A 26,985-nucleotide genomic window follows, 5' to 3' on the forward strand; every position below is an offset into this window, starting at 1 on the left:
TTGTTTAACACTTTTTTGGTTGCTACATGATATTTTAATGTCTTCACTATTATTCTACAATGGTGGGCTTTTGTACAAATGTGTCTCCTTGCAAACTGAATGCAAGCATATAGGGGAAATACAAAAACATTCTACAGAAGAATGACCGAATCAGTGGATTCAGAGGAAATTATTATTATGGGAGAGAGAGTCTTTCAAAAGCAAACCGTGCCCCCTTACCTCAGGTGTGCATGTTTCTAACAGAAAACAGCATCAGTCAGTCTCCCACATGAGTGATGACTGCTCACGTCCAATGCTTGGAAGAGCACTTATGGGCCTCACCGACTTCAGTGCATTCACTGGGGGGATGGGGTGTGTTTTGAGTGCTCATCCAACTCAGGAACTCTGGCCTTTTTCTAGAGCTCCGTCTTTCCGACCTGAAGATCACTGACGTCATGATTTGGCCTCATATTTTTCAGAGTTCCCAGTTGTCTTTAAAGCAACATATAACTCATGGTACTCTTCTACAGCTCATATCTGTGTAAAGCTGGATTCAGGGCTCTTGTCTGCATTAAAACCAAATATAGACCCAGGTTGGATGTGACAGCAGAGATGAGGTGCGTAGTGTCGACCACGCCCCCTGACTGAGAATCTCCGACTCGACGTGCATCAAGCACACCCATCTCATTAGTGGTGGTGAGATTAGATACATTATGTCAGACTAATATTCCATTGACTGTCATAGCCCCACATTAAAAGTATGTGATGATGAGTTAAGATGATCAGAAATACTGTTAGAAGGTTTTTCAATTGACTACCATAACCCCAAATGAAAAAGTTAACATTGGCTGTTCATTATACTGAACAGTAATATAAACGTAACATGCAACAATTTACAAGATTTTACTAAGTTACAGTTCATAAAAGGAAATCAGTCAATTTACATAAATTCATTAGGCCCTAATCTATGGATTTCACCTGACTCGGAATACAGATATGCATCTGTTGATCAGAGATACCTACTCAGTATCTGGTGTGACCACCATTTGCATCATGCAGCGTGACATCTCCTTCGCATAGAGTTTATCAGGCCGTTGATTGTGATCTGTGGGAATGGTGTCCCTCTCCTCTTCAATGACTGTGTGGAGTTGCAGGATATTGGCGGGAACTGGAACATGCTGTCATACACGTCGATCCAGAGCATATCAAACATGCTCAATGGGTGACATGTTTTGTGAGAATCCAGGCCATGGAAGAACTTGGACATTTTCAAGAATTGTTTGCAGATCGTTGTGACATGGGGCCGTGCATTATCATGCGGAAACATGAGTCGATGGCGGCGGGTGAATGGCACAACAATGGGCCTCAGGATCTCTTCACGGTATCTCTGTGCATTCAAATTGCCATCGTTAAAAATGCAATTGTGTTCGTTGTCCGTAGCTTATGCCTGCCCATACCACAACCCCACCGTCACCATGGGGCACTCTGTTCACAACATTGACATCCGCAAACCGCTCGCCCACACGACGCCATGCACATAGTCTGCGGTTGTGAGGCCGTGTGGACGTACAGACAAATTGTCTAAAACAACATTGGAGGCAGATTATGGTAGAGAAATGAACATTCAATTCTCTGGCAAAAGCTTTGGTGGACATTCCTGCAGTCAGCATGCTAAATGCACACTCCCTCAAAACTTGAGATCTTTGGCATTGTGTTGTGTGACCAAGCTGCACATTTTAGAGTGGCCTTTCATTATCCCCAGCAGAAGGTGCATCTGTGTAATGATGATGCTGTTTAATCAGCTTCTTGATATGACACACCTGTCAGGTGGATGGATTATCTTGGCAAAGGAGAAATGCTCACTAGCAGGGATGTAAAAAATTTGCGCACAAAATTTGAGAGAAATAAGCTTTTTGTGCCTATGGAACATTTCTGGGCTCTTTTATTTCAGCTCATGAAACATGGGACCAACACTTTACATGTTGCATTAATATTTTGGTTCAGTGTATATACTTTTTTTCACATGGTTGGGTTCGCGAGAATCTTCAGATATCAAAATGGGGTTGTGTGCCAAAAAGTTTGGGAACCCCTGAACTAACACAACACACACATACAAACACACAGTGAAATGCTGTCTATGCGTTACCTCGCACCTGTAATGAAGTGATTATGCAGAATAAGAGAAAACACTGCTGTAGTCACACACACACACACACACAGTGGTGTGTAATGATGGTAGCTCTATCACAGTGCTGATGACTGACCTAAAAGAGTTGCTACATCACTGATAATTACCCTGGCAGGCCTCTGCTATAGAAACCCCAGAACAGTTCAGGGGCAGAGAAATAGGAAATAGGAGACAGTAATATGAAACTGGAAGGTCACTCTACATTCTGCAGGACGAGAGATGAACGTGTGAAAGACGGATAAAGAGAAGACCAGAATTCAATAGCACATTTTTGATTTCTGTGGTTCTGTATGAAACAGAGATCTGGATGGAAGGACACCTCAGTAACAGAAAGCTACTGGAGTGAAGCCATATAAGAGAACTTGCCTCAGACCAGGGTCATAGCTTTGAGACGAACCAACCCCAAGGCCTAACAGACGCAGGGAAACACACACACACACACACACACACACACAGACAGGAAAAGGAGTCTCCTTGGGGTCTGAGTAGTACTAGTAGCATGAGGTCGAGGGAATCAGAATGAACCTGTGTAAATAGACCTCTCAGGACTATTGAAGGACACAGCTGAAGGAATGGGAGGAGGCTGGAGGATATAAAGAGAGGTGGAAAAGAGGAAATAGAGAGATAGGGAGAGAGTAGGATGAAAACGATGGGAGTATAGAAGGGCAGAGAAGGACATGAAAGTAGAGAGGGGGAGGATGGAATGAAGGAGATGAGAGGACAGTGAGAGAAGAGAGAGGAGAAAGGTAGTAGTTTATAAACACAAACATTACTGAGCCATGTTTGGTTGAATTCAGCCCTGCATCCAACAACCTTTGTTTTGGCTTTAAGTTTCTGAACAAATTCTCCCCCTCCCCCGGCAGTGTGTGTGTGTGTGTGTTTGTGTGTGTGTATGTTTGTGCGCTGTGCGTGTTTCCAGAGTGGAGTGTTAGGCTTTATGCATTATTGATGTTCACACTATTAACACATTAGAGAAGCAGTAGATCTCTGAGACCAGCCGGTATGGAGAGACACACACACACACACACACACACACACACACACACACACACACACACACACACACACACACACACACACACACACACACACACACACACACACAGTGATCTGCATGTAGATGTCAGATTCAGACCCAGAACAGAGGAGTGTTGTTAGTGCTGTATTGACTGTCTGCTGTCTGAAAGAACCACACAGCCGCTCACGCACAAAACACATCTATCAACCTGTGTGTGTGTGTCTGGCCCAACGCTCACGTAGAAAGCCCATCTATCAGGCTGTCCACCGCTCACTCCCTCGTCTGCGTAATGGCCCTGACCTTTTTACCATCAGTCTCTCTGCCCGGGTATAGGCGGACAGGCCTTGTGAGTGCTTGTGTGTGTCGAAGGTCCCAGCACCCACGGAGAGCTGAATCTCATTCCCCATCCTGACAGATGACTGCTGCTGAGAATGTAGGACACACACATGTTCACTTTGCCTTCGCACTTGTGCTCTTACTTCATTTTCACCAGCTCTGGAGGTCCAGTTGGTGAGAGAGACATATGAAATGTATTCTCCCTGTAGAGTTACATTCTATACTTTTAACACTATGGTTCTGCTTACAGGGTGAGAAATCTGACTAGAGAGAGATCTGTTACACACCCAACAAGATCTCATTTCCTTTAGTCTATTTTGGACGCAAAAAGAACAGACAAAATGTGTTCGGGGAAGTTTCCTTAGTTCTTGTAGGACCAGGTGAAAGTTTTTTGCACCCGAAAAGAAACAAGTGGACAGTTATTGTGTTGTGGGAACATATATTTTGTGATGTCCCCACAATGTTCCCACTAGACTGTTCCCACAACCTAATGAGACATTCTGGGAACCTTTAAAAAAAACAGATGAAATGTTTTCTGGGAACATTAATTCTATAATGTTTTATTCACACATTCTATAATGATCAGCACGACTAGACAGTTTTTGTGTTATGAGAACATTTTCCGCGACTTAACGAATGTTCTGGGAACCTTCACAGAACCAATTTTGGTGTCCTGGGATGTGTGTGTGCTTGTGGTGCAGTGGAGCGTAGCAGGCAGCAGGCCATGGAGCCATTGACAGGAGGTGAAGGGGACATGTTTCCTCAGTCAGACCTATCCTGCTGAGCCTCTGGGACGGTGCGTGTGTGTGTGTGTGCGCCTGCATGCCTGTGTGTGCATATGTGTGTATGTTACAGAGTAAAAGGTGATCCTCCAGCCTATTACGGGGATCTCAGATGAGTGTGGTTAGACCAGGGTCTGTACTCTCACAGCTCTTTCTGTGGATCAGATTTAACCCAGTGAGCCAGCCAACCAAAGCCTTACAGTACCTGCAGGAGCAGACGGGCTAGCACTGGTGTCTCTGTGTGCGTGCGTGCGTGCGTGCGTGCGTGCGTGCGTGCGTGCGTGCGTGTGTGTGTGTGTGCATGTGTGAAAGAGTATGTGAGCAGGTCTACTGCTCGAAGAGAGAGCAAAGAGGGGTGGGCTACCATCTGACCATAGTGAATGTAGATGATGTAAATCAGCTAGTTACTGTAGCTAGATAGCTAGTTAGCTATGCTGTTGAAACAATCTAACTAGCTTTTACTTTTGATTGAAGTTTATTCTGCTGCTGACTTCTGCTTCTTAGGCCTACTAACAAACATTTGAATTGAAGCCTTCCCTGTTCCTGACTGTGAGATGACACATGCAACTCAAAAGGGACCCACTTCAACAAAACCTATGGGCGCCGGTAGCTTCTGCCTGCAGGACGACTGCAGTGTGGGTGCTCTTGTGGGGGAAGAGAAGCGGGGGAGGGGGAATTTTTATAGATAAAAAAAAATGAGACATTTGCTTGTTTAATGGGCAAATAAGTGAGAAAATAGACCAAAATTAAAATATAAATGTAATAATGATAAAAACACCACCAATCTGAAAGGGCAGGTGCTCAGACACCCTTAAACTGTTCTTTATCTGTGCACGTGCCTAGTGTGTGTGTGTGTGTGTGTGTGAGCCAGAGGATTTGGGCTTCTGTAAACAGCCACATCCTGGCATTTACAGAGAGCCAGAACAATGTCAACAGAGAGAAAATCCCTCTGTTTCTTCACCTTCCTCAGTCTGTCTCATCATGTCACTCCATCTCCACATGTCCTCCACTCCCTCTGTATCTATACTCTTCTCCTTTCCCTCCCTTTCTTTCCTTTCATTCCACCCCTCCATTATGGTCCTGTTGATTTCCCCTGCTGTTGTGTTGGCTCCACGCTATGGAGAGATGGAATAGATCTGCAGCACGAGGAAATTGGGACTTTAAGCTTGTGCATGTTATTCTGGCCAAAGAGAATTCTGTTCAGAGAATCCAGAGTCCAGAGAGAGAGAGGAAGATCGGTACTATGGAGACACCGACAGAGGGAGCAGTGCAGAGAGAAAACGTGAGAGCCATACTGCAGAGAGGGAGAGAGAGAAAAGGCGGGAGCCGTGCAGCAGAGAGAGAGAGAGAGAGAGAGGGAGAGAGAGAGATAGAGAGAGAGAGAGAGAGAGAGAGAGAGAGAGAGAGAGAGAGAGCATAGTGTGGTGATTACGAAGGATAGAGCATTCATTACTCTGTTTTCATTGAGCTGCTGCACAAAGAGAGGAGACACCTTCTGAGACAGTCTACACACACACACACACACTCCTGTCTCTACACACACACACACACACTCCTGTCTCTACACACACACACACACACACACACACACACACACACACACACATACACACTCCTGTCTCTACACACACACATACACACTCCTGTCTCTACACACACACACACACACATACACACTCCTGTCTCTACACACACACACACACACACATACACACTCCTGTCTCTACACACACACACACACACACACACACATACACACTCCTGTCTCTACACACACAGACACACACACACACACATACACACTCCTGTCTCTACACACACACACACACACACATACACACTCCTGTCTCTACACACACACACACACACACACACACACATACACACTCCTGTCTCTACACACACACACACACACACACACACACACACACATACACACTCCTGTCTCTACACACACACATACACACTCCTGTCTCTACACACACACACACACACACACACACGCACATACACACTCCTGTCTCTACACACACACACACACACACACACATACACACTCCTGTCTCTACACACACACACACACATTCATGTCGAAGGTATAGCTGGCTAAACGGAGCAGGATGGTGCCAGACGGAAACTCTAAAATACACTTCCTCTCATCACATAAACGCTCCCTCTCCTTCCCTCCCTCTCTTTCTCCCTCATCCTGTCACAAAGCCAATGTCCCAGTTGCTGTGTTCTCTTTCAATTCTTAACTCTAAACCAGGAATTGACCTCGGGCAGTAAACACTATTCAAATATGGTTTATTCAACCTCCCACAGAACCAAATTACTGTGTTTATGTGTTGATATTTACCGTTCCATTCTCGGCTCACTCTCACGATATGGTCACTTGTGGGGATTGTGTGTGAATTAAAACACAATCATATTGTGTGCCTTTAGTTTGCATGTGATCTGGCCTAGTGGGACTGAGCTGGGATATTATGTTGAGGAAATTGCTTTTTCACTGGCTGTTCAAATGAGAGAGCTAAATCACAACTTATTGAAGAGGGAGCTTGGATGTGTGTTTATGTGTTTATGTATGGAATATCATCATAAATATGTTCCTAGTTTCTCTCTCTGGTGTTCTGCGTACAGTAAGTTTGTAGGAAGCTGTTCCAGCGTGTGCTGTGTATTCTACACTTAGAGCTACTGATCTAAACTAGTGTCGTACATCAGTTTGGATTGTAGTTTTATAATCACACAAGAACCTGTGGACCAACTGGCTATGACCATATCTATATATACTGAATTAAAATTGCACAGGGGTGCCAGCCCCAGCCAATCAGACTTGAGTTTTTCACTACAATAGGGCTTTATTACCAGCACCCCCCCCCTTCATCAGACCTTCATCATACCTTCATCAGACCTTCATCATACCTTCATCAGACCTTCATCAGACCTTCATCATACCTTCATCAGACCTTCATCATACCTTCATCAGACCTTCATCAGACCTTCATCATATCTTCATCACACCTTCATCATACCTTCATCACACCTTCATCACACATTCATCAGACCTTCATCATACCTTCATCACACCTTCATCAGACCTTCATCATACCTTCATCATACCTTCATCACACCTTCATCAGACCTTCATCATACCTTCATCACACCTTCATCAGACCTTCATCATACCTTCATCACACCTTCATCAGACCTTCATCATACCTTCATCACATCTTCATCATACCTTCATCACACCTTCATCACACCTTCATCAGACCTTCATCATACCTTCATCACACCTTCATCAGACCTTCATCATACCTTCATCACACCTTCATCAGACCTTCATCAGACGTTCATCATACCTTCATCAGACCTTCATCATACCTTCATCAGACCTTCATCAGACCTTCATCATATCTTCATCACACCTTCATCATACCTTCATCACACCTTCATCACACCTTCATCATACCTTCATCACACCTTCATCAGACCTTCATCATACCTTCATCATACCTTCATCACACCTTCATCAGACCTCATCACATCTTTATCACAAACAAAAAGGTGTAATGGGTTCGCACGCACAACTTTTTGTTTGTCAGAATTCACAGGTTTTACGCACCAGCCAAGCTTCTGGGAGAACGCGATGGTTCTCTTTTGATTAGTTATCACACCATCACTCTCTTCTCTGTCTGATTTGGTCAATCAGACAGACGGACAAGGAGGGAGGGAGAGAGAGAGAATTTGTGCGTTACAGGGCTGGCAGTGGCAGCGTGCTGCCTGGCTGGGTGATTGTCCATCAAAGATCCTGTCTGGATTATAAATCCAATCAGAACACAGTGATTGCTGCAGCCGGATGGTGATTGGATCACAACCCACCAACGCTGCCACCCTACCTCCAGGAAAACAGAGCGGGAGAGAGAGGGATGGAGAGAAAGTGTTGAGGGAGAGACAGAGGAAGGGAGAGAAATAGATGAGAGGAAGGGAGAGAAATAGATGAGGGCAAGTTAGAGATAGAGGAAGGGAAAGAGAGAGAGAACCAGGAAGAGATAGATGTATTCACTATTCTCCTCATGCTGCCTATAGAATGTGATTTAGCTCAGTCAGACACTCACTCAGAGACATATCTACTTTGAGGAACAATGTTCTTGTCTGGGATAGAACAGTCTGGTTTGTGATAAAGTAGTTTTGATAGAATGTCTACTCATCATAGAGTTTGTGTGAGCACTTTCCCTATCCTGGTCCTGGTTTCATCTCACCTCATTCTAGTCAGAAGTGATATCTACTGATGATGTGATATATATCTAGTGATATATAATGCTGGTCTTTCTGGGGAGAAAGATGTGCTGCCTGGAGCTCAACTTCATAGAACAACCATTCATGTCACGCCCTGACCTTAGTATTCTTTGTTTTCTTTATTATTTTGGTTAGGTCAGGGTGTGACGAGGGTGGTATGTGTGTTTTTGTCTTATCTAGGGTTTTTTGTATGTCTAGGTGTGTGTGTCTAGTCTAGACATATGTAGGTCTATGGTGGCCTAGATTGGTTCCCAATCAGAGGCAGCTGTTTATCGTTGTCTCTGATTGGGGATCCTATTTAGGTTGCCATTTTCCAGTTTGGTTTGTGGGTTATTGTCTATGTGAAGTTGCATGTATGCACTAATTGTTTATAGTGTTCACGTTCATTTTGTTAGCTTGTTTTAGTGTTCTTCGTGTTCATTCGTCTTACATTAAAAGTATGTATTCACATCACGCTGCGCTTTGGTCTCCTCACTATGACGCTCGTGACAGAATAACCCACCAAACAAGGACCAAGCAGCGGGAAAGGGAGGAACAGCACTTGGTGGAAAAATGGACCCGGGAGAAGGATGAGTGGGTAACAACCTGGGAGGAGATAGAGAGGTGGTCGATCAATCCAGGGAGAGTGCCAGAGCCCACCTGGGATTCAATGGAACAGTGCGAATGGAGGAAGTGGAACAGGAGAATGGAGGAATGGCGACGATATAAGGGTACGCGGCTAGCACGGAAGCCCGAGAGGCAGCCCCAAGATTTTTTGGGGCGGGGAACACGAGGAGATTGGCTGAGTCAGGTAGGAGACCTGAGCCATCTCCTTGTGCTTACCGTGGGGAGAGTGTTACTGGTCAGGCACCGTGTTATGCGGTGGAGCACACGGTGTCTCCAGTGTGCGCTCTATTCCAGCTCCTCGCATTGGCCGGGCTAGAATGAGCATCCAGCCAGGAAGGAGGGTGCCGGCTCAGCGATCAGGGTCTCCAGTGTACCTCCTTGGACCAGGATATCCTGCGCCGGTTTTGCGTACTGTGTCTCCGGTGAGTCTGCCCAGCCCAGTACGTCCTGTGCCAGCGTCCTGCATTTGCAGGGTGAAAATGAACATCCAGCCAGGACGGGTTGTGTCAGCTATAAACTCCAGACCTCCAGTGCGTCTCCACGGTCCTGTGTATCCTGTTCCTCCTCCCCCCACTCGCCCTGAGGTGCGTATACTCAGCCCGGTACCACCAGTTCCGGCACCACGCACCAGGCCTACAGTGCGCCTCCAGGGTCCAGTATGCCCTCTTCCTTCTCCCCGCACTCGCCCTGAGATGCGTGTAATCAGCCCGGGACCACCAGTTCGGCACCATGCACCAGGCCTACAGTGCGCCTCCAGGGTCCAGTATGCCCTGTTCCTCCTCCCCGCACTCGCCCTGAAGTGCGTGTCCCCAGCCCGGTACCACCAGTTCCGGCACCAGGCCTACAGTGTGTCTCCAGGGTCCAGTATGCCCTGTTCCTCCTCCCCGCACTCACCCTGAGGTGCGTGTCCCCAGCCCGGTACCACCAGTTCCGGCACCACGCACCAGGCCTACAGCGCGCCTCGAAAGTCCGGAGCTGCCAGAGTCCCCTCCTGTCCGGAGAGTCGCCCTCCTGTCCGGAGCTGCCAGAGTCGCCCTCCTGTCCGGAGCTGCCAGAGTCGCCCTCCTGTCCGGAGCTGCCAGAGTCGCCCTCCTGTCCGGAGCTGCCTTTCCGTCCAGTGGCGCCCTCTACGATGGTCTTCAGTCCGGGGCCCACTGCGAGGGTCCCCGCTCCAGAGGCGCCACCTAAGTGGGCCAAGACTGAGGTGGAGCAGGGTCCACGTCCCGCACCCGAGCCGCCGCCGTGAAAAAGGCCCACCCGGACCCTTCCCTTTAGAGTCAGGTTTTTGCGGCCGGAGTCCGTACCTTTTGGGGGGGGGGTACTGTCACGCCCTGACCTTAGTATTCTTTGTTTTCTTTATTATTTTGGTTAGGTCAGGGTGTGACGAGGGTGGTATGTGTGTTTTTGTCTTATCTAGGGTTTTTTGTATGTCTAGGTGTGTGTGTCTAGTCTAGACATATGTAGGTCTATGGTGGCCTAGATTGGTTCCCAATCAGAGGCAGCTGTTTATCGTTGTCTCTGATTGGGGATCCTATTTAGGTTGCCATTTTCCAGTTTGGTTTGTGGGTTATTGTCTATGTGAAGGTGCATGTCTGCACTAATTGTTTATAGTGTTCACGTTAATTTTGTTATGTTTTTTTAGTGTTCTTCGTGTTCATTCGTCTTACATTAAAAGTATGTATTCACATCACGCTGCGCTTTGGTCTCCTCGCTATGACGCTCGTGACAATTCAACAGAAATCAGTTCTGAGATTATGATTAGTTGTCTTCGGTTCTAGCTACAGATACATGCCGTAGAGTGCCTGGCTGTGTTTGTGCAACCGTGAGTTACTAGCTTGTTGGTTAGTATGTGTGTGAGGAAGATAGTTGGCAGGTTTGCTCTCTAGGGGCAGTTTGGAAGGGCAAAGGGCCTGGGCAATGTGGGCATGGGCATCTGGTACTCCTGCCCCTCTGTAACCTTCTCTAACCCTGTTGGTGCCCCTACTGTGGCAGATGTGTGTCAAAGGGTAGAGCCACCGTGAGAGGAGCAGCAGTGAGGTAGGGGTCCTATGGGTGAGAAGAGGGCTGAGAGGAGCAGCTGGACTGGGGAAACGGAGGTAAGATGTTGCAGTGCTCCTGTGGACCTGTGTGTTTATCTGTATGCAGAGTACAGCAGCAACTGTTTACCTGCACTACATTAACATGGACCTCAGCAGCCTGAGGTAGACCTAATGGGCTGGGGACAAAGTCACACGGCTAATAGAAATGAGAGAGAGAGAGATGGTGATGAGTGGATGTTTTTTTTGTGCTTTTTACCCCTTTTTCTCCCCAATTGGTAGTTACAGTCTTGTCCCATCGCTGCAACTCCCGTACGGACTCGGGAGAGGCAAAGGTCGAGAACCATGCTTCCTCCGCAAAACGACCCCGGCAAGCCGCACTGCTTCTTGACACACTGCTCGCTTAACCCGGAAGCCAGCCGCACCAATGTGTCAGTGGAAACACTGTATAGCTGGCGACCGAAGTCAGGGTGCATGCACCCGGCCCACCACAAGCAGTCGCTAGATTGCAATGGGACAAGGACATCCCGGCCGGCCAAACCCTCCCCGAACCCGGACGATGCTGGGCCAATTGTCCTCATGGATCTCCCTGTCGCGGCCGGCTGCAACACAGCCTGGGATCGATCCCGGGTCTGTAGTGAAGCCTCTAGCCCTGCATTGCAGTGTCTTAGACCGCTGCACCACTCGGGAGGCCAGGATGAGTGGATGTTTGTACAATACTGTACTACGTATAATCCCTCTGGAGGACTGCATCACTTTTAACAATCATACACTACCTTTCTCTGCTCTCCCCTTCACATGGTCCTAGTAACAGCTCTGTAGTTAACTTCTCTACTGTATGTCTTCTGCAGTAGACTCAGTGGTAATAATAGATAGTCTTCAATAACCCTCTTCTATGTGTGTGCTGAGCAGGTGGGAGTGAGACAGAGACCGAGAGAGAGAGCTATTAGTGGTTTGTAGTGTTTGACATGATTAATGCCCAGGTCTTTATCTGAACTCTCTCCCCTGCAGAGCTCATTTCCCCACACCTACCTAACGACTGGACTATTTTAGGCCAAGGCTCATTAATACCCAGTGATTAGATTCATTGTTCTGGATTTCTGATGGATGTCTCGCGGTTTAAAAAGTTTTTCTTTTTTAAGAGTGGAATGATTGTCTTCTTTGAATTGTTTCTTTGAAACTAACGCGTCAGTTAATCAATATCCTAGACATTTCTCTACTGTCTTCAACTACTTCATGTGCGTTTGTGCTAGAGATATTATGAGCCAGATTCATGTCACACTGAGTGGCAGAGCGGTCCAGCTATTTATACTGTTGAAACTGTAGAGTTGAGGGGAGCTCCTTGTTTTTCAGTTGTTTAACAGACCTGCTATTTATATTGCTGCTTTCCTTCCTGCCCTTCTCTTCTGTTGTTCAACTGAACACCTGAGACAGGTGAGAGGAGAGGAGAGGAGAGGAGAGGAGAGGAGAGGAGAGGAGAGGAGAGGAGAGGAGAGGAGAGGAGAGGAGAGGAGAGGAGAGGAGAGGAGAGGTTCTGGGCACAAGGCAGGTTTTTTTCCTTTTCTTCTCTCTTACATTCCTCTAGATGAGGAATCCTGTTGTGAATAACAGAGCTATTTCCTAATCAACACGATTTGTCTTTTGATTCAATATGTAGCAGCTGACAGAATCGCACCATAATTCACCTCGTCTCACAGTGTTAGGCTTTCTAGCTCCCTATTGCAGCACCAGGTCAGTTTATGCATGTCTGTTCTCTAATAAAGCTCTAAAGCAGCAGTGGGATGGAGATGGGTCTGAGGTTGGACATAATTTATCAGCAGAGTGGTATTTCTATTCTTCTCATTAATTACTGGAGAGAAAGAGAGGAGGATCCTGAAAGCGACGAGAGGAGGAGGTAAAGGAATATTGATTTCAGCAGGGCCGGTTCAGAGCTGGTTTAACTGTCCTTCACACAGATCATTGGCTTTCCAGATTACTATTAAAGAGAAACAAGGGGGTCGGGATGTCACTACGACCCTATTAAAGACACACACACACACACACACACAGTCGGGAGCAATACGCCATGCTCCACCTTAACTATTACTCAGAAGAACAGAATAGTTGTCATCTGGCCTCCCTCCCTTTCTACTTCCCTTTTTCTCCCTCCCGCCTTTCCTCTCTCCCTCCCTCCATTGTTCCCTTTGTAGAGTGAATGATGTTGGTAATGACCTGTTAACTGTGGCATGCTGGCTCTCTGGGCTCAGCAGAAACACATGATAGATGAACTGGAGCTGGCATCTCCTGGGATACACATGACTATAAAGTCCCCAAACTGTTACAGTCTACAGACACTTTACAGTTACAGTCTACAGACACTTTACAGTTACAGTCTACAGACACGTTACAATTATAGTCTACAGACACTTTACAATTATAGTCTACAGACACGTTACAGTTATAGTCTACAGACACTTTACAGTTACAGTCTACAGACACTTTACAGTTACAGTCTACAGACACTTTACAGTTAGTCTACAGACACTTTACAGTTACAGTCTACAGACACTTTACTGTTACAGTCTACAGACACTTTACAATTATAGTCTACAGACACTTTACAGTTATAGTCTACAGACACTTTACAGTTACAGTCTACAGACACTTTACAGTTACAGTCTACAGACACTTTACAGTTACAGTCTACAGACACTTTACAATTATAGTCTACAGACACTTTACAGTTATAGTCTACAGACACGTTACAGTTAGTCTACAGACACTTTACAATTATAGTCTACAGACACTTTACAGTTATAGTCTACAGACACTTTACAGTTACAGTCTACAGACACTTTACAGTTACAGTCTACAGACACTTTACAATTATAGTCTACAGACACTTTACAGTTATAGTCTACAGACACTTTACAGTTACAGTCTACAGACACTTTACTGTTACAGTCTACAGACACTTTACAGTTAGTCTACAGACACTTTACAGTTACAGTCTACAGACACTTTACAGTTATAGTCTACAGACACTTTACAGTTACAGTCTACAGACACTTTACAGTTAGTCTACAGACACTTTACAGTTACAGTCTACAGACACTTTACAGTTACAGTCTACAGACACTTTACAATTATAGTCTACAGACACTTTACAGTTATAGTCTACAGACACGTTACAGTTAGTCTACAGACACTTTACAATTATAGTCTACAGACACTTTACAGTTATAGTCTACAGACACTTTACAGTTACAGTCTACAGACACTTTACAGTTACAGTCTACAGACACTTTACAATTATAGTCTACAGACACTTTACAGTTATAGTCTACAGACACTTTACAGTTACAGTCTACAGACACTTTACTGTTACAGTCTACAGACACTTTACAGTTATAGTCTACAGACACTTTACAGTTACAGTCTACAGACACTTTACAGTTACAGTCTACAGACACTTTACAGTTATAGTCTACAGACACTTTACAGTTACAGTCTACAGACACTTTACAGTTACAGTCTACAGACACGTTACAGTTAGTCTACAGACACTTTACAGTTACAGTCTACAGACACTTTACAGTTAGTCTACAGACACTTTACAGTTACAGTCTACAGACACTTTACTATTACAGTCTACAGACACTTTACTGTTACAGTCTACAGACACTTTACAGTTACAGTCTACAGACACTTTACAGTTACAGTCTACAGACACTTTACAGTCTACATACACTTTGCAGTTACAGTCTACAGACACTTTACAGTTACAGTCTACAGACACTTTACAGTCTACAGACACTTTACTGTTACAGTCTACAGACACTTTACTGTTACAGTCTACAGACACTTTACAGTTACAGTCTACAGACACTTTACAGTTACAGTCTACATACACGTTACTGTTAGTCTACATACACGTTACTGTTACAGTCTACAGACACATTACTGTTACAGTCTACAGACACTTTACTGTTACAGTCTACAGACACTTTACTGTTACAGTCTACAGACACTTTACAGTCTACATACACTTTGCAGTTACAGTGTACAGATACTTTACTGTTACAGTCTACGAACACTTTACCCTTACAGTCTACGGACACTTTACTGTTACAGTCTACGGACACTTTACTGTTAGTCTACGGACACTTTACTGTTACAGTCTACAGACACTTTACTGTTACAGTCTACAGACACGTTACTGTTAGTCTAGATATACTTTACTGTTACAGTCTACAGACACGTTACTGTTAGTCTAGATATACTTTACTGTTACAGTCTACAGACAGTACTGTTAGTCTACAGACACTTTACAATTATAGTCTACAGACACTTTACAGTTATAGTCTACAGACACGTTACAGTTAGTCTACAGACACTTTACAATTATAGTCTACAGACACTTTACAGTTATAGTCTACAGACACTTTACAGTTACAGTCTACAGACACTTTACAGTTACAGTCTACAGACACTTTACAATTATAGTCTACAGACACTTTACAGTTATAGTCTACAGACACTTTACAGTTACAGTCTACAGACACTTTACTGTTACAGTCTACAGACACTTTACAGTTATAGTCTACAGACACTTTACAGTTACAGTCTACAGACACTTTACAGTTACAGTCTACAGACACTTTACAGTTATAGTCTACAGACACTTTACAGTTACAGTCTACAGACACTTTACAGTTACAGTCTACAGACACGTTACAGTTAGTCTACAGACACTTTACAGTTACAGTCTACAGACACTTTACAGTTAGTCTACAGACACTTTACAGTTACAGTCTACAGACACTTTACTATTACAGTCTACAGACACTTTACTGTTACAGTCTACAGACACTTTACAGTTACAGTCTACAGACACTTTACAGTTACAGTCTACAGACACTTTACAGTCTACATACACTTTGCAGTTACAGTCTACAGACACTTTACAGTTACAGTCTACAGACACTTTACAGTCTACAGACACTTTACTGTTACAGTCTACAGACACTTTACTGTTACAGTCTACAGACACTTTACAGTTACAGTCTACAGACACTTTACAGTTACAGTCTACATACACGTTACTGTTAGTCTACAGACACTTTACAGTTACAGTCTACAGACACATTACTGTTACAGTCTACAGACACTTTACTGTTACAGTCTACAGACACTTTACAGTCTACATACACTTTGCAGTTACAGTGTACAGATACTTTACTGTTACAGTCTACGAACACTTTACCCTTACAGTCTACGGACACTTTACTGTTACAGTCTACGGACACTTTACTGTTAGTCTACGGACACTTTACTGTTACAGTCTACAGACACTTTACTGTTACAGTCTACAGACACGTTACTGTTAGTCTAGATATACTTTACTGTTACAGTCTACAGACACGTTACTGTTAGTCTAGATATACTTTACTGTTACAGTCTACAGACAGTACTGTTAGTCTACATACATTTTACTGGTAGTCTACAGACACTTTACTGTTAGTCTAGATATACTTTACTGTTACAGTCTACAGACACGTTACTGTTAGTCTAGATATACTTTACTGTTACAGTCTACAGACAGTACTGTTAGTCTACATACATTTTACTGGTAGTCTACAGACACTTTACTGGTAGTCTACAGACACTTTACTGTTACAGTCTACAAATACTTTACACAACAGGGAACAACAAAGCTGGGGGAAAGAAAGAAGTACATATAATGACTGTGCTTTCAACGTTGACGAGCCTTATATTCATGAAATCCCACCAAAAAATGGAACTCGTCTTCTTTTTTTTCACCCCTTTTTTGTGGTATCCAATTGGTAGTAGCTACAGTCTTGTCTCATCGCTGCAACTCCCGGTCGAGAGCCATGCGTCCTCCGAAACACAACCCAACCAAGTCGTACTGCTTCTTGACACAATGCTCATCCAACCCAGAAGGAAACACCTGGCGACCTGGTCAGCGTGCATTGCGCCCGGCCCGCCACAGGAGTCACTAGTGCGCGATGAGACAAGGATATCCCTCCCGGCCAAACCTTCCCTAACCCAGACGACGCTGGGCCAATTGTGCACTGCCCCATGGGCCTCCCGGTCGCGGTGCAAGAGCCTGGACTTGAACCCAGAATCTCTGGTGGCACAGCTATTACTGCGATGCAGTGCCTTAGACCACTGTGCCACCCGGGAGGCCCTAAACTCATCTTCTTTTAAAGTTCATTTCCTGCCATTCTTCACATTTTGCCATGGGGTGGAGAGAAGATTTTTCAATGTTATAACTCATTTCATGCAATTCTACCAATTTGCCATGGGGCAGAGAGAAACATGTGCAGTTTTACAGCAGGTTTCCTGCCATTCTACACATTTTGCCATGGGGTGGATGCAAATGTGCTTTATCCAATCATAAACCCTTACAATTACCATCAGGGTGTTTGGCCCAACAGGGACATGACCTCTGTCAGAGTACCAGGGTGTCCGTGTTTACGCCACTGTCTACAGACTACCCACTATGCAGTGGTGTTGAGCTCAGTCAATGAGGTCAGAGGCTCCCGAGATGCCAGGTCAGGTTTGGTTGGGTTTATAAGACTGTGGTGGGAGGTGATCTTGCCTAAGGGAGACTCACATACAAACACTATATGCTGTACACACACACACACACACACCACACACTCTCAGAATGTTCTTAATGATTACTTAAGGTCCCACTGGAACCTACATCCTGTATGAATAAAGATAATTTACTCTCTCAGCTCCCCAGAGCAACTCAGAACGCCTCATAAGCAAATATAAGTGAAGGAAGAGATCGGAGATTGGTGTGTGTGTGTCCTCCAAAAGGTGATCTCTCTCATATTCCTTCCTGAGTAGAATCTAAAACATCATCATGGCAGGGTAGCAACAAAACAATCAGACATTTTGACATGTCCTTGTCTACTAGTTATTGTTTCTCTCAAACATGTTTTCATAAACCACATTAGTCTTCTTTTCCTTCTTTTCTTTCTTTCTCCCTCTTCTCCCTCTTCTCCCTCCCTTAGTAACCTAGCATTCTCATATCGTTTAAGCGTGTTAAAGCATCAATATAGAAGCCATTGATTTTCTAAACTGTTAATGGAGGCCTTGGGGCCAGGCAAGCTCATTAAAACCATACAGATGTCAAGCTGCTGTAATGAGACTACATTAGTTTACTGGGAGCTTAACTACACTAGACTGGAAAATCCATCCTTCGCTTCCATTCTAATTGACCGATAATTATAATGGGTTTCCAGTCCTCCTCCTCCGAGAGAGAGAGAGAGAGAGAGAGAGAGAGAGAGAGAGAGAGAGAGAGAGAGAGAGAGAGAGAGAGAGAGAGAGAGAGAGAGAGAGAGAGAGAGAGAGAGAGAGAGAGAGAGAGAGAGAGAGAGAGAGAGAGAGAGAGAGAGAGAGAGAGAGAGAGAGAGAGAGAGAGAGAGAGAGAGAGAGAGAGAGAGAGAGAGAGAGAGAGAGAGAGAGAGAGAGAGAGAGAGAGAGAGAGAGAGAGAGAGAGAGAGAGAGAGAGAGAGGTACTGTGCACTGGGGGTTTTGGTATAAATGCTACAGGGTATATTCCTTAGAAGGAATGCGATGAGAGAAATGCTTCTCTCTTCAGTTCCACCTTCATTTGAAGCCCTGTTCAGAGTTGCATTGCACATGAATTTCAATAAGAAAATTCAATAAGCACAATTTTGCCTCATCCCCTCACAGTATTTTTGGGGTATGAATATGAATATGTATTTTGGCTGTATTTCTGGTGTAAATTACAGTGAAGATTCTGGCTAATATTATACAGTTTGCACTCATAAATATGTAAGATCTTAATTTGAGCCTTTTTGCTACAGCAGGAAAATAATCCTCCAGCAACAAGAAATTATAATTTTTATGTGGGTTATAATTAATATACATTTTTGTAGAGGTTGATACATTTTTTGTAAGGGAAAATCAAGTCTGAAAAGTGGAAATAACAAACTTCAGAAGCCTTTTTAAACCTCAAATACACTACACGTTGTACATTTCCTGTTGCAGGAAAGTTCTCCTGCAACAGGGTGATGAAATTAAGATCCTACATCTGTATTGAGAGCTGAAGGTGAGAGTTAATTTTTTTCAGGGTTGTTTTCTACAGTGTATCTGCCAACTCTCTACTGGGCACCGTACCCTGCCATGAGAATACCAGTGTGTTTCAGCTTAACTCTTCTAAACCAATGTTGTGTGTGTTACATGTTGCTCTGCAACAGTAGGAGTATGATTGTAATCATGCAGGCTGGGGAGATTGTATTTATGCAGTTTTTATTGTTCCCTATCAGAGGCCGATATGCTAGCAGCAGATGCTGGCCCCCTGACTGAGCTAGATGCTACAGCAGTTACTCTCGGCGCAGTGTCTGTGTGTGTGTCTATGTGTGGACTAGTGTTGTCACGTTACCAACATTTTACTAACGACACGATACCAGGCCAAGTATCACGATACCGAGTAGTATCACTATACCAAGGGTGGAAAATTCAGTGGCCTAGCTTCCTGTTCGCCCCGTCTCCCGGACGCTTGTTCCCATTTTCTAAACGCTATGCGCATAAGCTACACAAAAAAACTGTCACTGATAGTCGTACGTCTACTCAATACAACACATATTCAATTTAACTGCACACTGTTCGCTGTATAATGGAATGCTGCATAGAATGTCTGATTTGCTCATATTTGCAAAGGCCTACCTGTGATTTGGATGGAGGCATGGGAGGAAGGAGTGTACATACTTAATGATCTGCATGTCATTGTGTCAGTTAGGGGAAAACACTGCATGAAACCTTGTTTAATCTTCAGTTTACAGACACACACTCTCCCTTCCTCACACACTCTCTCTGTCTCCCTCACTTTCATAAACACACACACACCACTCTCTCTCCCAATCATACACATACTGCTCCCATCTTTAAAAATGTGAGGCACCAAACAGCATGTAAAGAGCACCAGAAAGTGAAAGACACTGAACAAAAATAAAGTGCATTTGGAAAGTATTCAGACCCATTGACTTTTTCCACATTTTGTTGCATTACAGCCTTATTCTAAAATGGATTCAATCGTTTACCCCCCTCATCAATCTACACACAATACCCTGTAATGACAAAGCAAAAGCAAATGTATTCAAAATAATTAACTGGAATATGACATTTACATAAGTATTCAGACCCTTTACTCAGTACTTTGTTGAAGCACCTTTGGCAGCGATTACAACCTTGAGTCCTCTTGGGTATGACAGTACAAGCTTGGCACACCTGTATTTGGAGAGTTTCTCCCATTCTTCTCTGCAGATCCTCTCAAGCTCTGTCAGTTTGGATGGGGAGCGTCGCTGCACAGCTATATTCAGGTCTCTACAGAGGTGTTCGATCGGGTTCAATTCCGGGCTTTGGCTGGGCCACTCAAGGACATTCAGAGACTTTTCCTGAAGCCACTCCTGTGTTGTCTTGGCTGTGTGCTTAGGGTCGTTATCCTGTTGGAAGGTGAACCGTCACCCCAGTCTGAGGTCTTCAGCGCTTTGGTGCTGGTTTTCATCAAGGATCTCTCTGTATTTTGCTCTGTTCAGCTTTCCCTCGATTCTGACTAGTCTCCCATTCCCTGCCTCTGAAAAACATCCTCACAGCATGATGCTGCCACCACCATGCTTCACCGTAGGGATGGTGCCAGGTTTCCTCCAGACGTGACTCTTGGCATTCTGGCCAAAGAGTTAAATCTTGGTTTCATCAGACCAGAGAATCTTGTTTCTCATGGTCTGAGAGTCTTTAGGTGCCTTTTGGCAAACTCCAAGTTGGCTGTCATGTGCCATTTACTGAGGAGTGGCTTCCGTCTGGCCACTCTACCATAAAGCCCTGATTGGTGGAGTTCTGCCGAGATGGTTGTCCTTCTGGAAAGTTCTCCCATCTCCACAGAGGAACTCTGGAGCTCTGTCAGAGTGACAATCGGGTTCATGGTTACCTCCCTGACCAAGGCCCTTCTTCCCCGATTGCTCAGTTTGGCAGTTTTGAAGGCCACTGTGTTCTTGTGGAGCTTCAATGCTGTAGAAATTTCTCAGTACCCTTCCCCAGATCTGTGCCTTGACACAATCATTTTTCAGACCTCTACGGACAATTCCTTTGACCTCATGGCTTGGTTTTTGCTCTGACATGCACTGTCAACTGTGGGACCTTCTATAGAAAGGTGTGTGCCTTTCCAAATCATGTCCAATCAATTGAATTTACCACAGGTGGACTCCAATCAAGGTGTAGAAACATCTCAATGATGATCAATGGGAACAGAATGCACCTGAGCTCAATTTCGAAGCTGAATACTTATTTAAATAAGGTATTTCGGTTTTTATTTATAAATAAATGTGTTAATAATTTATAAAAACCTGTTTTCGCCTAGTCATTATGGGGTGTTGTGTGTAGAGTGACGAGGGAAAAATTATTTAATAAATTTTACAGAAGACTGTAATGTAACAAAATGTGGAAAAAGTCAAGGGGTCTGAATACGTCGATCCAGAGCATCCCAAACATGCTCAATGGGTGACATGTCTGGTGAGAATGCAGGCCATGGAAGAACTAGTACATTTTCAGCTTCCAGGAATTGTGTACAGATCCTTACGACATGGTCGCTGTGCATTATCATGCTGAAACATGAGGTGATGGCGGCAGATGGATAGCACTACAATGGGCCTCAGGATCTCATCAGGGTATCTCTGTGCATTCAAATTGCCAGCGATAAAATGCAATTGTGTTCGTTGACCGTAGTTTATGCTGGCCCATACCATAACTTCACAGCTACCATAGGGCTGTCACGCCCTGACCTTAGAGATCCTTTTTATGTCTCTATTTTGGTTTGGTCAGGGTGTGAGTTGGGGTGGGTATTCTATGTTCTATTATTTGTATTTCTATGTTTTGGCCGGGTAGGGTTCTCAATCAGGGACAGCTGTCTATCGTTGTCTCTGATTGAGAACCATACTTAGGTAGCCCTTTTTCCCACCTCTCTTTGTGGGAAGTTGTCTTTGTTTGTTGGCACTATAGCCTTTACCTTCACGGTTGTTTTATCGTTTGTTGTTTTGTTGGCGTAATTTTTTATAATAAAAGCAAATGTACGCCTACCACGCTGCACCTTGGTCCACTCCCTACGACGGCCGCGACAAGGGCATTCTGTTCACAATGTTGACATCAGCAAACCGCTTGTTCACACGACGCCATACACACTGTCTGCCATCTGCCCAGTACAGTTGAAACTGGGATTCATCCAGCGTGCCAGTGGCCATGGAAAGTGAGCATTTGTCCACTGAAGTCTGTTACAACGCCAAACTGCAGTCAGGCCAAGACCCTGGTGAGGACGATGAGCATGCAGATGAGCTTCCCAGAGACGGTTTCTGACAGTTTGTGCAGAAATTCTTCATTTGTACAAACCCACAGTTTCATCAGCTGCCCTGGTGGCTGGTCTGACAATCCCGCAGGTGAAGAAGCCGGATGTGGAGGTCCTGGGCTGGTGTGGTTACACTTGGTCTGAGGTTGTGAGGCCGGTTAGACGTACTGCCAAATTCTCTAAAATGACGTTGGAGGCGGACTTATGGTAGAAAAATGTACATTAAATTCTCTGGCAACAGCTCTGGTGGACATACCTGCAGTCAGTATGCCAATTGCATGCTCCCTCAAAACTTGAGACATCTGTAGCATTGTGTTGTCCCCAGCACAAGGTGCACCTGTGTAATGATTATGCTATTTAATCGGCTTCTTGATATTCCACACCTGTTTATCTTGGCAAAGGATAAATGCTCACTAACAGGGATGTAAACACATTTGTGCACAACATTTGAGGGAAATACGCTTTTTGTGTGTATGGAAAATTTCTGCAATCTTTTATTCCAGCTCATGAAACATGGGACCTACACTTTACATGTTGCGTTTATATTTTTGTTCATATAGTTATGTATATATGAATCCTACCTTTGAAGCACTTCTCATGAGTAGCAGACCCTTTTCCTGTGCCATTCAAATGTGCCTAAACCAACTGTCAAGTTACCAGGTTGTTAGCTAGCTAGGTAACATGACTGAACAACGTTGTTTGTTATCAAACCAATAATTAGCCAGCTGGGAATAGTTTAAAATGGCCCATGACTTGGTTTGTGAAATCCTATCAAATACACTCCAAATCGTGCAGGAAGAAAAAAAAAGTAGCTCCAGTTATAGGAGTGATATTTTTTAGCCGTTTGAGCTAGAGACAAGCCCTTGTCTTGGCTGTAAAGCTACAAGCATACCTACGTTTGTCCTCTTTGGCACTGCTGCATGACAGCGAACACCTATACTCAGACTGGCCTGTGCTCTTTGTTATATCTGGGATGAAATGATATACAATCTATCAACTTTGCTCACTCTGTGCACTGCTCCAATGTAACAACAGAAGACTGATCAGGGTCTCCATCCTCGCTCGCAATCAAGGCTAAATTCTATTTAACAACTGACAGAGGAATAGATGTGCATGAGGAGCAGACGGAGAGAAGCAGGTGAGTGAGGGCTGGTATGGGATACGGTTGGCTGATTTACAGCTGCCACACCTGCTATGTGCTTAGTTAAATAAAGGTGAAATAAAAATAAATAAATGAAAGTGAAGTGGATATTATTGGACCGGTGCAATAAAAATTTACTAAACTTATAAACAACTGACTTTATAAACATTTTATAAAAGGCTCCAGCGGGTACTTTATATCGGTAGGGCTGGATAATGTGGTAGTATCATATTAAATGGTACTACGGTATTCTAAAATGTTGGTAGTATCATATGAAACGGTACTACGGTATTCTAAAATGTTGGTAGTATCATATGAAACTGTACTACGGTATTCTAAAATGTTGGTAGTATCATATGAAACGGTACTACGGTATTCTAAAATGTTGGTAGTATCATATGAAACTGTACTACGGTATTCTAAAATGTTGGTAGTATCATATGAAACTGTACTACGGTATTCTAAAATGTTGGTAGTATCATATGAAACGGTACTACGGTATTCTAAAATGTTGGTAGTATCATATGAAACGGTACTACGGTATTCTAAAATGTTGGTAGTATCATATGAAACTGTACTACGGTATTCTAAAATGTTGGTAGTATCATATGAAACTGTACTACGGTATTCTAAAATGTTGGTTGTATCATATGAAACGGTACTACGGTATTCTAAAATGTTGGTATCATACCGTGGTACGGTATACCGTGCAACACTAGTGTGGACAGGGTCATCTGCTCACTTAGATGTTATTTATCTACAGATTTGTGGGTGATGAATGGGGTATTTCCAGGGACAAAAATAACAACATACACACACAAGTACAAACGCACACATAATGAAACATTAATGATGTGACATGTAGCCTACTATGTAAAGTAATGTGTACCATAATAAGTTGTCAGCTTTGTGTATGTGTTTCTGTGGATGTTATGATAATTATTTTGTGTGTGTGTGTGTGTGTGTGTGTGTGTGTGTGTGTGTGTGTGTGTGTGTGTGTGTGTGTGTGTGTGTGTGTGTGTGTGTGTGTGTGTGTGTGTGTGTGTGTGTGTGTGTGTGAGAGAGAATGAAGTGCCCTTTCAGCTGACTCATTATGCAAAATAAATCAGCTAATTTCAATCAGCCATGATATTATGTTGTTGTTCAATTTTAGCTTACATTTGGGAAGCCTTACTAGCCTGAAAGGCTATTATGTTCTTCATTATTAAGAACAAACCAAGCATTGAAATAGATCAGGAGGCAGAATTAGTTAAAGCTCACAGCACTAAACTGCCTGCTGGAAATGCAGCCTCGACACGAAGGTGATATGACTGTAGGAAACATCCGTCAGTCCAGTTACTGATGGAGCTGAAATAAACATAGGAGTTTTAATCATCACTCTGTGGATACGGGTTAGTTCACTTTTGAGAAGAGTTTGTAATTCTCATAATAGTGTTTATTGTCCTGTTTTCCTTTACTGATATTTACTTGTTGTCATTTTTCAGGCCCACATTCCTGTATTGAGTCATTTTGTGCCAGCATGGTAATGTAAGAGAAATGTGGGCGATAGCATGCTATTAAGGCCATCCTGACCCATTTGTTTATAAATGGGGATAGTATATTCCACTGGCTTCCCGCAACATAGGGTATCTAAATCAGTTGGTTTCAGCTTTTAGGATGAGAAGGAGGGGACAAGGTGTGTATGGTATTCTATGTCAAGTCAGGGCTGACTAAAGCCACTTAAAGTGTCTTTCTTCTAATGATTGATGATTACTCTCTGCTACTTTTTTCCAATAAATCCTGCACCTATTTGAAATCCTCTTGCCGTCATAACCTACCCCCTACCTTGGCCGTTACACAGTACAGTTTGACATCCCTAAAAATAAAGTGTTCACCATCTATTTTGAAAGGTTTTAATAACACCGATATTTATGTAGATAAATCTTAGCGAACTGTTTACCACGTTGAGTTAATAGGATATTAATTAGTGAGAGGCTGATATTACCTGCCGGTGGCTGTAGTCAAGCCCTGGGCCAATATTTACTCAGCACTAATGTAATCAACACACGACTAATATGATTTATATCAACACAGCTAACTAACCAATCTCCCAGGTAGACCTGTTGTACTGGAGGATCCATAGACGCTAGTATGACCGTAAAACCCCTAATAATTTGATATTAAGATAATTGGATGCTCCAGGCTTATCTCTAGGAAAGCAAAGCCTTTCCTGTGAAATGATGAAGCATATAATCAGAAGCTGGTGTCAGCCTTCCATCACTACTCAGATTAAATGGAAAGATGGCACCGACAGAGAGGGCTGCCTTGCTTCTAGTTCTTAGGAAACTTTGCAGTATTTTTTTTTTTATGTAGTATTCCTTACATTGTTTTAGCCCAGAATTTTTTGGGGACATATATTTATATATTCTTAATTCCATTCCTTACTTAGATTTGTCTGTATTGGGTATATATTGTGGAATTGTTAGATATTACTTGTTAGATATTGCTGCACTTGTTGGAACTAGAAGCACAAGCATTTCGCTACACCCACAATAACATCTGCTAAACACGTGTATGTGACCAATAAAATTTGATTTGATGTTAGTAGTTGAACACCTGACCTTTAACATTCTCTCTGATTGGTCCCTCCAGGTCCCTTTATGGTGGGCGTGCTGAAGAAGGACTGGGCATCTCAGAACAGCATTGCCCTGTCGTGGCTGGAGCCAGAACAGACATCCCTCCTGGTGGTCGACTATGAGGTCAAGTACTACGAGAAGGAACATGAGGAGTTGAGCTACTCGTCGACGCGGACCAAAGCCCCCAGTGTGATCATCACAGGGTTAAAGCCCTCCACCTGCTACGTCTTCAGCCTGAGAACACGCACCTCCGCTGGACACAGCGCCTACAGCCCCAAATACGAGTATGAGACCACGGACGACAGTGAGTACCTCGTACCGCCCTCTGTGTCTGTTTCATGACCCCTAACACTTAACCCTTGACCCCAAACACTTAACCCTAGAAGTAATCATTGAAAATATAAATACATGAATTTGCCAATGTGCTGGTGATGTTGTTTTTATTTATATTGACTTTTAGAGAGGCTTTACAGCTAACATTGAAGTTGACAGAGTGTACTGATGTATATAGTGTACAGATGAGTCATTGATCACTCATGCACTTATCTACCTGTATTTATTGTCTGTATATGTCCTTTTCTATGCTTTATTGTGTGTTTTTATGTATACACAGA

General features: G+C 43.8%; 1 protein-coding gene across 3 annotated transcripts in view; it reads left to right on the top strand.

Moving 5' to 3' along the window:
• The window catches only part of LOC139538808 (ephrin type-A receptor 6-like), a 241,830-nt gene that overhangs the window by 187,722 nt on the left and 27,123 nt on the right, over nt 1-26,985 (top strand). For all 3 annotated transcript variants that reach the window (XR_011667814.1, XM_071341263.1, XM_071341262.1), the window contains exon 8: nt 26,388-26,675. Coding sequence is in view for 2 of the 3 variants with exons in the window: in XM_071341263.1 (XP_071197364.1) it covers nt 26,388-26,675 (288 nt within the window). In the remaining variant the exon portion in view is untranslated. The remainder of the gene's footprint in view (nt 1-26,387; nt 26,676-26,985) is intronic.

This window comes from Salvelinus alpinus, chromosome 14, assembly GCF_045679555.1.
Source record: "Salvelinus alpinus chromosome 14, SLU_Salpinus.1, whole genome shotgun sequence".
NCBI lineage: Eukaryota > Metazoa > Chordata > Actinopteri > Salmoniformes > Salmonidae > Salvelinus > Salvelinus alpinus.